The sequence below is a fragment of the Hippocampus comes genome, unplaced genomic scaffold (assembly GCF_001891065.2).
Source record: "Hippocampus comes isolate QL1 unplaced genomic scaffold, H_comes_QL1_v1.1 scaffold176, whole genome shotgun sequence".
In the NCBI taxonomy this organism is placed as follows: domain Eukaryota; kingdom Metazoa; phylum Chordata; class Actinopteri; order Syngnathiformes; family Syngnathidae; genus Hippocampus; species Hippocampus comes.
Genome location: NW_017805826.1, coordinates 1,704,818 through 1,715,617, shown reverse-complemented (window position 1 = coordinate 1,715,617; position 10,800 = coordinate 1,704,818). Strand labels below are relative to the sequence as shown.

Below are 10,800 nucleotides of genomic sequence, written 5' to 3'. Positions count from 1 at the left end.
GCCATTCCTTCTGCTAAACCATTAGTCAACCGCCATCATGCCTTTTGTCGTTATTACACAAACAAAAATCTCTTTAGTGTTACTAGTGTTAGTGCCTCAATATGGCTACGCTCGTGAAAGCAATACAACGAACTCAAATGCGTCTTCGTTCAATGTTGTCAACTAATATCCGGATTATGCAAATTTTCCTCAATTCTCCGGAGAAATTTTCATAAAAATTTGAAAAACCCGGAATTCCGGGAAAATCCGGAGGACTTTCATCTCTGATTGTATAACACCTCCAAAATTTAATGGATCTTGCTGACACGTACAACCAACCCTGCTTCATTGAAAATTTGTAAGGGGCGTTGTTGAGCCATTTAAAAAAAAAAAAATTATTGATGCTTTTGCTAGGCCTGATATGTTTGCAAAATTTCAGGAGTTTTCGTGCCTGTTTGGACCCTCGCAAGTAGTGCGGTTTTCTTGGTGAACAGCGTGTTGCCATGGAAACAGCTTTTCACGAAAATACACAAACTTCGTGTTGCAACATCAAAAAGGCCTAAAACCTCTTCCAAGAAGCTGTGAGGTAAATCTGGTTAAGCCACTGGGCAAAAATATCAAAGGATAAAACATATTATATTTCCTCCAGCCAGTAAGTGGCGCTACCACTATGATTTAAAAAAATAATTCGTAGATGTCTTCCTGGACTCATCAAATGTGTCAAATATTGACAAGATATGATCATGTGGATCAAGGTAGAGGAGCTTTTGTAATCAAGGCAATGATGAATTCTAAAGAAAATGGCGTATAAATATTTTGGTGCAAAAGGTTTGACTTATGATGAAATAAAGGCAAATGAACCATGTAGTATTAAGTAAGGCAGTTTATCTACAACAATTTGAGATATCAACTTACTGAACACTTTGACTTGACTTTGTCTTTTAAGCGTTCACTACGACAACGTCACAAAATCCTACCAAACAAGTAAACACAGGTCAGTAAGTCCTAAATCGCAACAATAATGCAAACAAATACTGTATGTGGCTCTATTCAACTTTTCATGTTTCAAGCAACAGTGAGACGTAAACATGTGGACTGCACTTCTTAAGCATTAAACCTCTCTAGACACTATATAAATAAATAGACATACATATACATATATACAAAAAATAAAGACTGATGACCAACCAAGATTAAGCAGATGTGTTTTCTTTTTCAAGTTTCAGCTATTGGAATTTGAAAATTGCACTCTGTTACGTTGCAATGTTGATTTGAATTTCTAACGCCCAAAGACTGCTGGGATAGGATCCAGAATATGAATTGTTTTTGACGAAACCCTGTCATTAATTGAGATGCGGCATCAGTCAGAATGAAGGCTACTATGTGAGGGTACACAGTAATCAGGCTGTAACATATTCCTCTTACCCCTGGCCAAACATGCTGGATCTCGGTGCGGACTACTGTATCCACTGGGTCTTGGTTCCCATACCAATACTGACGGCTCCGATAGATCACTCCACAGTTGGGGCATTCAATAACATACCTGAAAATGAATACAAAAAAAAAAAAAGAATCCATGAATAATTGGTTAGAAATGTGACTTGTGACATAACGGTTGATGGTTCGACCGCGCCTAATGCAAAATGGCGTATAAATATTTTGGTGCAAAAGGTTTGACTTATGATGAAATAAAGGCAAATGAACCATGTAGTATTAAGTAAGGCAGTTTATCTACAACAATTTGAGATATCAACTTACTGAACACTTTGACTTGACTTTGTCTTTTAAGCGTTCACTACGACAACGTCACAAAATCCTACCAAACAAGTAAACACAGGTCAGTAAGTCCTAAATCGCAACAATAATGCAAACAAATACTGTATGTGGCTCTATTCAACTTTTCATGTTTCAAGCAACAGTGAGACGTAAACATGTGGACTGCACTTCTTAAGCATTAAACCTCTCTAGACACTATATAAATAAATAGACATACATATACATATATACAAAAAATAAAGACTGATGACCAACCAAGATTAAGCAGATGTGTTTTCTTTTTCAAGTTTCAGCTATTGGAATTTGAAAATTGCACTCTGTTACGTTGCAATGTTGATTTGAATTTCTAACGCCCAAAGACTGCTGGGATAGGATCCAGAATATGAATTGTTTTTGACGAAACCCTGTCATTAATTGAGATGCGGCATCAGTCAGAATGAAGGCTACTATGTGAGGGTACACAGTAATCAGGCTGTAACATATTCCTCTTACCCCTGGCCAAACATGCTGGATCTCGGTGCGGACTACTGTATCCACTGGGTCTTGGTTCCCATACCAATACTGACGGCTCCGATAGATCACTCCACAGTTGGGGCATTCAATAACATACCTGAAAATGAATACAAAAAAAAAAAAAGAATCCATGAATAATTGGTTAGAAATGTGACTTGTGACATAACGGTTGATGGTTCGACCGCGCCTAATGCGTGGAGGGAACAAGCGACACTGATTCATGCTTGTGAAAGAACTGCATTAAAATCACTGGAACACAAGTTCATGCAGGGTAACAAAAGCCTTGGCGAAGTTCATTTATCCCTGTCCGTGCGGCTCCCCCTGGAACCCCTACTCACCCTGACCAGGCATATTTGGCGAGGCCCATCCAAGGTGAGTCCGAGGAAGCTGAGGTCTTCGGGATGACAATCACTTCTTTGCCACCTTCATAACAAGCCTGAAGTGATGCAACAAACAAGTTATTTTACTTTTTGACCTTGAATTACTGAAATACAGTGACATTCACTATACAAGGGCTCATTCCAAATTGTGTGCAAGAAACAAGTTTGCGCAGTGGCATAAATGCACATTGTCAGGTGGAAAAAGAGTGCATACTCAGTTATGCTTACTTTATATTTGTTATAGAAACATTTTTCATACAAATATTTGCTATAATTATGTCTTCATGACTGTGTTAGTGTAGGCTCCAAATCACGTATAACTCCTGTATGAAAAAAGTCTTGGGACACCCCGACCCCAACCTTTGGTCTTCATCTTAGCAAGATGTTTTAAAATTGTTCATACTCAGCTTCCAATTTGGTGGAAATAATTTAGGCAGGCATTTTTTTTGTTCCACCATTGCATTTGTGCCACAAAGCAAGGTGTACTGTAACAACTCTATATGTTGTTCCACCATTGCATTTGTGCCACAAAGCAAGGTAGGTCTATTGTAACAACTCTATATTTCTCAGTTATTGTGTGTGACGTCTTTGTGTCCCGATACTTTTGTCCGTATTGTGTTGGTAGAGTAAAAGTAAACATGAGGAACAAATATATTTGACTGTGCTTACTTTACAGGTGAAAATGCGGTTATCCTGCTGAACTGAATAGCGACAACGATGCTTTGCCTCATGGCAGACTCCTTCTCCGAGGTGGTTCATACTGTTCCTACAACCAGATCTGCGAGGACATCGGTGGGTCGGAACATTAAACAAATACCAACAGTAGGAGACTGAAGGAAGCATAGGGGTGGGATTCAAGAAACACTGACCCACAACTGAGGCACAAGCTGGAGCAAGTGAAGTACTCATCAGGGAAGAAGCAACTGTGGGCTACCAGGTCGTCTCCAATTTCCCCACTGAAGCGCTCACTTAACGCCTATAAGGAAATCGAACAAAAATAGATGTTACTTTAAAATAACATTAGCATGACATACATGTTTATAAACTAATTGAACATGAGATGTTCAGATCTTGGTTTTTAAGCAGCCCTACCAGCAGGGCTTTGAAGATGACCACAGGCGTGCGTGGAGAACGCGTGGCATTGTTGTCCAGGAGCTGCTCCAGTTTATTCTGCAGGCCGCAGAAGTCAGTGGGCGGAGTGAGAGTCTGCGTGCCCCAGTACTGAACAGAACTGAAGGCCTCCGGGAAACGGGAAACCTTTTTGAAACGCTCCAACAACAGCCGGTCAACTGATTCGTGTGAGTTGCCTAAAACAAAACACAAAGATGCTTCATTGAAGTAAGTGTACGAATACTGTGCTAGTTCCGTTTCAACACAGAAATAAAGCTCAAGCTACACGTTTGACCACAATTTCTATCAATTGTTTCTTTCCCAAAATAATAGGCATTCCGCCATAAAGCACCTCGTAAGGTTAGCATTATGTTGAGACGTGATGTGAGCTGTACAGTGACTATTCAAGGTTGTACTTGCCACATGCTTTATTGAACCAATTGTGTATTTTTCTTCCTGATTAAGCTTATCAGGTCCTCTGCTCTATTTTTCCGCATTTATCTTTTTATATTTCCTGTCAACTGTCCACATTTTTACACAGGCTCGCTGGATGGAGCACGGGATACGAAATAGCGGAAACTACGCAATGTGGCCCCTTCTATGCCATTTGTAAAAAGCGAACTAAATGTTTTTTCCATTTCTGTAGCGGAAAATACCACTCTAATTACGTTGTGAATTAAAACATCAATTACAATGAACAAACTCAACATCTTTCCAAGGCCTTAGTTGCCCACCAAGGTGATGGATGTAAAATACGCAAAGCATAAACGCAGCAATAATAGGGAATAACTTACTGCCTGAGATGTTTGTGTCTGATAGCTTCAGCTCAGACAGAAAACAAAACAAAAAGAAAACAATAACCGCTGCAAAGTCCAAACCTTGTGCTCATCCATCAGCGTGAAAATGTAGACGATTGACACAAAATATAAATGATAAAATATTGAAAAATACAGCCAGATGTTAGAGGAGCTGATCAGCTTAATCAGCATCGTGTCAACAGTGGCTTGGGTGGGGGAAAAAAAAAAAAAAAAAGGTTACACACTCCAGGATGAAGGCAGCAGCCCTAATTTGAACTGCGAACCACAGAACTGTGTGGCAGATGTGCCGTGCTGGTTCAATTCATGCTCAATTGTTGCAACATTTTTTCCCCCCATAAATTTTGTATTACCCTATTAAAAAAATGGAATGCCCTCACATAGGAATAAAAGATAATCCATCCCTGTTATAGCAAACATACTGTAAAAAGAGATTACAGAATTTCTTCCTGTACCAAGAAGCTTTGTGTGGACAGTTTCGTGGAAGATGATCACAGCGGGACCCAAAGTAGAGAGAGGAACATCCAGACCGCAGCGAGCCGTGGTGGCCTTCAGTTCCTTGGTGAAATGCTTCAAATAGGCTTCCGAGGCGTCTCCAAGAAATTTGAAGAGGTCATCATGGAGGCGGTCTGCGTGGGTGCGGTAAATGATGAGGTCGGAGATGGCGAGCACCTTGAGCAAGAGACGGGTCCTCTGGCCCTGTTTGGAACTGTTCCCCAGCAGCCCCTCTGTATCAATGACCACTACATTATGGAAGGGGTCAAAGGCCGCCCACACTCCAACCGTGCAGGACTCCTGCGTGGGGGAAGTCTTGAACACCTCCCTGCCCATGAAGAAGGTGTGGTTGAGGGTGTGGGATTTGCCCTCTCCGGTGTTACCAAAGATGGACACCACTTTTAGGAGCTGTCTGGCGCCACAGTTCAGCTTCTTCACAAATGCAACATCATCTTTTATCTGGGAAAATTAAAATCAAAGGAATAAGACTTTGATTTACCTCTATGAAGCACTACTTCTGTACAGCTTACCTGCATTTCCTCATTTTCATCAACAAGGAGGAAACTGGACACATTTTCCAGGAGTTCTGCCTTCAGTGACTTTTGCTCATCAGCGATTTGGACAGCAGGCTGAACAGAAGCTTGAACAAACTTGAGCTCCGTGTGTTTCGGTGGCAGAAGATACGATATGAGCTGGTGTTTCTTCTTGTTCCCTCCGCTGTGAGTGCGCTTTTGACACTCTTGGCACAAGTTCACTTTGCAGCTCTGGCAACGGACGACCGATCTGCTGTGCTTTCCATTGTCCCCTCCTTTGCAGTTGTCACAGTAAGGGACGTGGCCCGGGTTTATCTGGTGGCGCTCGTGGTTCTGGAAGCGCTTCTGATTGTGAAGCTCGAGATCACAACGAACACACTGCAAGGTGCTGCACTCTTGACAATCAAAAGCGGCCTGCTCAGAGCCACCACAGACATAACTCTCTTGACATGTTAGACTTGTATTGACTCCCTTTTCAGAAGATGATGAGCCATGCCCACTCATCGTTTCTGTCACCTTAAAAATACAGCTGACTGCCTTTTGGAAATGCTTTTAACTGTAGCACCAGCGATTTCCGACAGCACTGTGATAATACTGGCTAAATTACTCAAAAATACTAAGTCAACTTAAATTAGCTGCATTCTCACAAGGGCAATGTTGTTTTGTGCACAATAAAATAAGTTATTTTAACTGACGTGCATTTAAAGCCTATAACAACTTGTTATATCGACATCCATTTGCTATTAGTGTAACCACAAAGAATAGACCTGACTTGTAACAAACAGTTAGCTTGTTTGTACCTCAAAGTTACCATTAAACACAAACACACACAAATTAAGTTACAACAATCAAGAATAACAAAGGTGAAAGATGTGTACGAAACCGTCAGCAGACCAAGAACTCTTCCTTGTGAATAATGAAATGTGCAAATCAAGGTAACAACTAGCTAGCAGCCAGACTGGCCCTTAATCATAAAAAATAGCTCGGTGGTTAAAACGACAAATATAATTCTGTGGCATCCAGACAGGAAACGCTTTCCTTCAAACTAGCGGTTCTGTGCGTGTTGGGGCTTTGTCTAAATCAAGCCCGTCGTTTTTGAGTAAGCGATCCTCGCAGTAGCAGCAGGCAAAAAATGAGCAGCTAGCGACATATACTTCAAAACATCAACAAAACTGCAGTCAATCGATGTCAAAGAGCTCCGATAACAGCGGAGACCATCAAGCCGGGAGGGATCCTTACGACGTCGCTTTAAAAGTCTTTAAAAAGTGGCGCTGTTTGTAAAATCCATCCGAGCCGTGTCAATGTTTTTGTTCGTGGGTCCCCTCCCTTACAGATTTCAGTCGCTACGTTATTTTGTCGCCAAGTCAGATCAGCTGATCAGATTATTTTCAGTCACAGGGTCAATTGAGGGCGGGTCGCTGGTGCATCATGGGAAGTGTAGTTCTACAACGAATGGTGTTCAATGCGTCACACAATTTACACTACTACAGGCACACTGTCCAGTAATATGTATCAGGACTGTGTGCACAAAGCCCATATTTGATTCTCAAAATGGGGAGATGGGCCATGTCTCATACTTGAGGTAAAAAAATATATATATATTGGTTACTCTGGTTAAGATAAATTAAGTTTTTATTCCAGAAGCACTGAAAATTGTAAACATGGATCACCAAACACAGACTCAAGCTCCTGCGTTGCCATCTCAGTCCCCAGACTTCAACCCCATTAAAACCTGTGGAGAGAGCTAATGAGGATGGTGCAAAGGAGAGGACCCAGTTCGCCGAATGATTTAGAGCAGGGGTCCCCAACCTTTTTTGCCCCACGGACCGGTTTAAGTCAGACAATATTTTCAGGGACCGGCATTTAAGGTGTGGCGGAATTAATACAACAAAATAATATGGTATGAGCTGCATGAAAACTGTGGTGTTTTCGAAATATAATAATAAACACAAGGAGCGTCTAATCTGGTCGCAACACTCTTATCGCTCTGGTAATGTTTAATGCCTTCAAAATACGATACAACGCAAATTCAAAGTGCATGAAAATGACGACTCACCACAGCCCCGAGCTTGATTTTCTGCAATCAGACAGTCCCATCTCGGGGTAATAGGAGACAATGACACCTCAAGTGTGTGGTTTATGTCCAGTCTACTTCGTAATTTTGTTTTCGTCGCCGTTGCTGCAGAAACCCCCCCGACTCACACAGGTAGGATGTCGGAAATATGCGTTGCCATCTCAGTCCCCAGACTTCAACCCCATTAAAACCTGTGGAGAGAGCTAATGAGGATGGTGCAAAGGAGAGGACCCAGTTCGCCGAATGATTTAGAGAGATTGTACAAAGAGGAATGGTTGAAGATCCTTCTTTCTGGATTCTCCCATCTTGTGAAACATTATAGGAGAAGAATAGGTGCTGCTGTATTGACAGAAAGGGGGTGGTACAAGGGATTGACATCAGCGGTGCTAAGATTGTGGCACACATGATTTGAAGTAAAATAATTATTTCTTAAAGTAGGATTTTTTTTTCTCCCACTGAATAAATATACTTTAATTAAATTTGGAGTTTCCTCTTTTTGTGTTGTGTTATTTTGGTTGTTTTGTTTTTTAAATTTTGGTCCTGTATTAACCATGTCACATGATTTGAAGTAAAATAATTATTTCTTAAAGTAGGATTTTTTTTTCTCCCACTGAATAAATATACTTTAATTAAATTTGGAGTTTCCTCTTTTTGTGTTGTGTTATTTTGGTTGCTTTGTTTTTTAATTTTGGTCCTGTATTAACTAGGGGGTTTCCTCTAGTTAATTGATTAGACGCTAAAGAAAAAATCTTAAGCAGGGATGCCAATAATTATATAAAGGCCAGTGTAAATTAATGCAACAAATATTACAGGACACTTGATCATAATAATGCTTGATGAGCTTACTTTGCCCAACCCTGCTTTATACCTTAGTTATGGTGAATTTTAATGGCTTCAGTAATTATTACTGTAATGCCTAATTTTTGGAGAAAAAAATGGACCATTAAAATCATATGCAGAAAACCAGAGGTAAGCTAGGGGTGTCAAACTATTTTTGTCAACGTTACAGTTTATTTTGGAGAGCCATTATGACTGTGAATCCATATAAATGTGTAATCACCTCCTCATATCATTACATATACAGTACACAACAAATTGATGGTTAAGTAGTAGAAATAAGTCAATCCCAGAAGTCAAGAATAATAATTTGTTCAGGTATTGTTCAAGTTACTGTAATAACGTAGCAATGAAATGCTTGCAACATTTCAACATTATTATTTACTACATGTGACCATTTCAAATGTTGGTACAGATTTTAGCAAACACCATGGAAGTTGACATACTTGATTTGCTTTCACAGGCCACATAAAATGTAGCAGGCCAGGTCTGGCTGCCGGACCATGAGTTTGACACTTGTGATTTCGACAATATATAAATAAAATACAGGTTTGATGGTTGCATAACCTTATCGTAAATACATGTAGAGTAAAAACATACAAATATCAGTGGATAACGCGTTACTGAAATACGATACAATATATGATATTTTTTTGAAAAATTTATTTTACTTGAGTAAAACAAAAGTCTTGCGAGTGACAACACTTATAGCAGGGAATCTCCAAGTATTTGTATGAGTGTAATGGGTTAACAGGGATTTGAGGGCATGCCCCAACCTAATCTTTCCAACAGTGGCTGACTTTAAATGGTCTTTGTCTTGCAAACAAGCACTTCAAAGTGTCAGCAGGTGACCATTTGTCCCAAATAACACTTGCGTGGTGCTGTTTTCCCTCCAATTTTTTTTCACTGCCAGTATCTCAAACACACACTTGTTATGCTAACTATAAAAGAGAAGGGAATTAAATGTGTGTTGCTCTGTAGTGCATTTATTGTACACTTATTCCACATATAATTAATGCAACAAATATTACAGGACACTTGATCATAATAATGCTTGATGAGCTTACTTTGCCCAACCCTGCTTTATACCTTAGTTATGGTGAATTTTAATGGCTTCAGTAATTATTACTGTAATGCCTAATTTTTGGAGAAAAAAATGGACCATTAAAATCATATGCAGAAAACCAGAGGTAAGCTAGGGGTGTCAAACTATTTTTGTCAACGTTACAGTTTATTTTGGAGAGCCATTATGACTGTGAATCCATATAAATGTGTAATCACCTCCTCATATCATTACATATACAGTACACAACAAATTGATGGTTAAGTAGTAGAAATAAGTAAATCCCAGAAGTCAAGAATAATAATTTGTGCAGGTATTGTTCAAGTTACTGTAATAACGTAGCAATGAAATGCTTGCAACATTTCAACATTATTATTTACTACATGTGACCATTTCAAATGTTGGTACAGATTTTAGCAAACACCATGGAAGTTGACATACTTGATTTGCTTTCACAGGCCACATAAAATGTAGCAGGCCAGGTCTGGCTGCCGGACCATGAGTTTGACACTTGTGATTTCGACAATATATAAATAAAATACAGGTTTGATGGTTGCATAACCTTATAGTAAATACATGTAGAGTAAAAACATACAAATATCAGTGGATAACGCGTTACTGAAATACGATACAATATATGATATTGATTTGAAAATTTTATTTTACTTGAGTAAAACAAGTCTTGCGAGTGACAACACTTATAGCAGGGAATCTCCAAGTATTTGTATGAGTGTAATGGGTTAACAGGGATTTGAGGGCATGCCCCAACCTAATCTTTCCAACAGTGGCTGACTTTAAATGGTCTTTGTCTTGCAAACAAGCACTTCAAAGTGTCAGCAGGTGACCATTTGTCCCAAATAACACTTGCCTGGTGCTGCTTTCCCTCCAATTTTTTTCACTGCCAGTATCTCACACACACACTTGTTGTTTTCAAATTGGACGTTAAATATAAAAGAGAAGGGAATTAAATGTGTGCTGCTCTGTAGTGCATTTATTGTACACTTATTCCACATATGCAAAAACATGAATGGCAAAAATAATAACAAACACAGGAGTTGAAGAAAACATGACAGAGTAATGTGGCTTCCTGATGTCCATTTTGGTTTGTCCATTTCATCAATCAAGTGTATGGAACCCATAGTTCGTGGGCCATCCAATTTGAAAAAGAAATAAAAGCCAAGAGGAACTGTTATCAAAAGCCCAAAATGTTTATAATATACACAAC

At 39.6% G+C, this 10,800-nt stretch overlaps 1 protein-coding gene across 1 annotated transcript in view; it reads right to left on the bottom strand.

The window, feature by feature from the left end:
* LOC109526085 (zinc finger FYVE domain-containing protein 1-like) overlaps window positions 1–6,978 on the bottom strand; it is a 13,838-nt gene extending 6,860 nt beyond the window's left edge. The window contains exons 1-7 of the mRNA XM_019887108.1: window positions 5,599–6,978; window positions 5,029–5,527; window positions 3,741–3,955; window positions 3,518–3,624; window positions 3,318–3,426; window positions 2,607–2,704; window positions 2,248–2,365 (exon numbers count right to left, since the gene is read on the bottom strand). Of these exons, the coding sequence (XP_019742667.1) occupies window positions 2,248–2,365; window positions 2,607–2,704; window positions 3,318–3,426; window positions 3,518–3,624; window positions 3,741–3,955; window positions 5,029–5,527; window positions 5,599–6,105 (1,653 nt within the window). The 5' untranslated portion in view covers window positions 6,106–6,978. The remainder of the gene's footprint in view (window positions 1–2,247; window positions 2,366–2,606; window positions 2,705–3,317; window positions 3,427–3,517; window positions 3,625–3,740; window positions 3,956–5,028; window positions 5,528–5,598) is intronic.
* Between the last annotated feature and the right edge of the window lie 3,822 nt (window positions 6,979–10,800).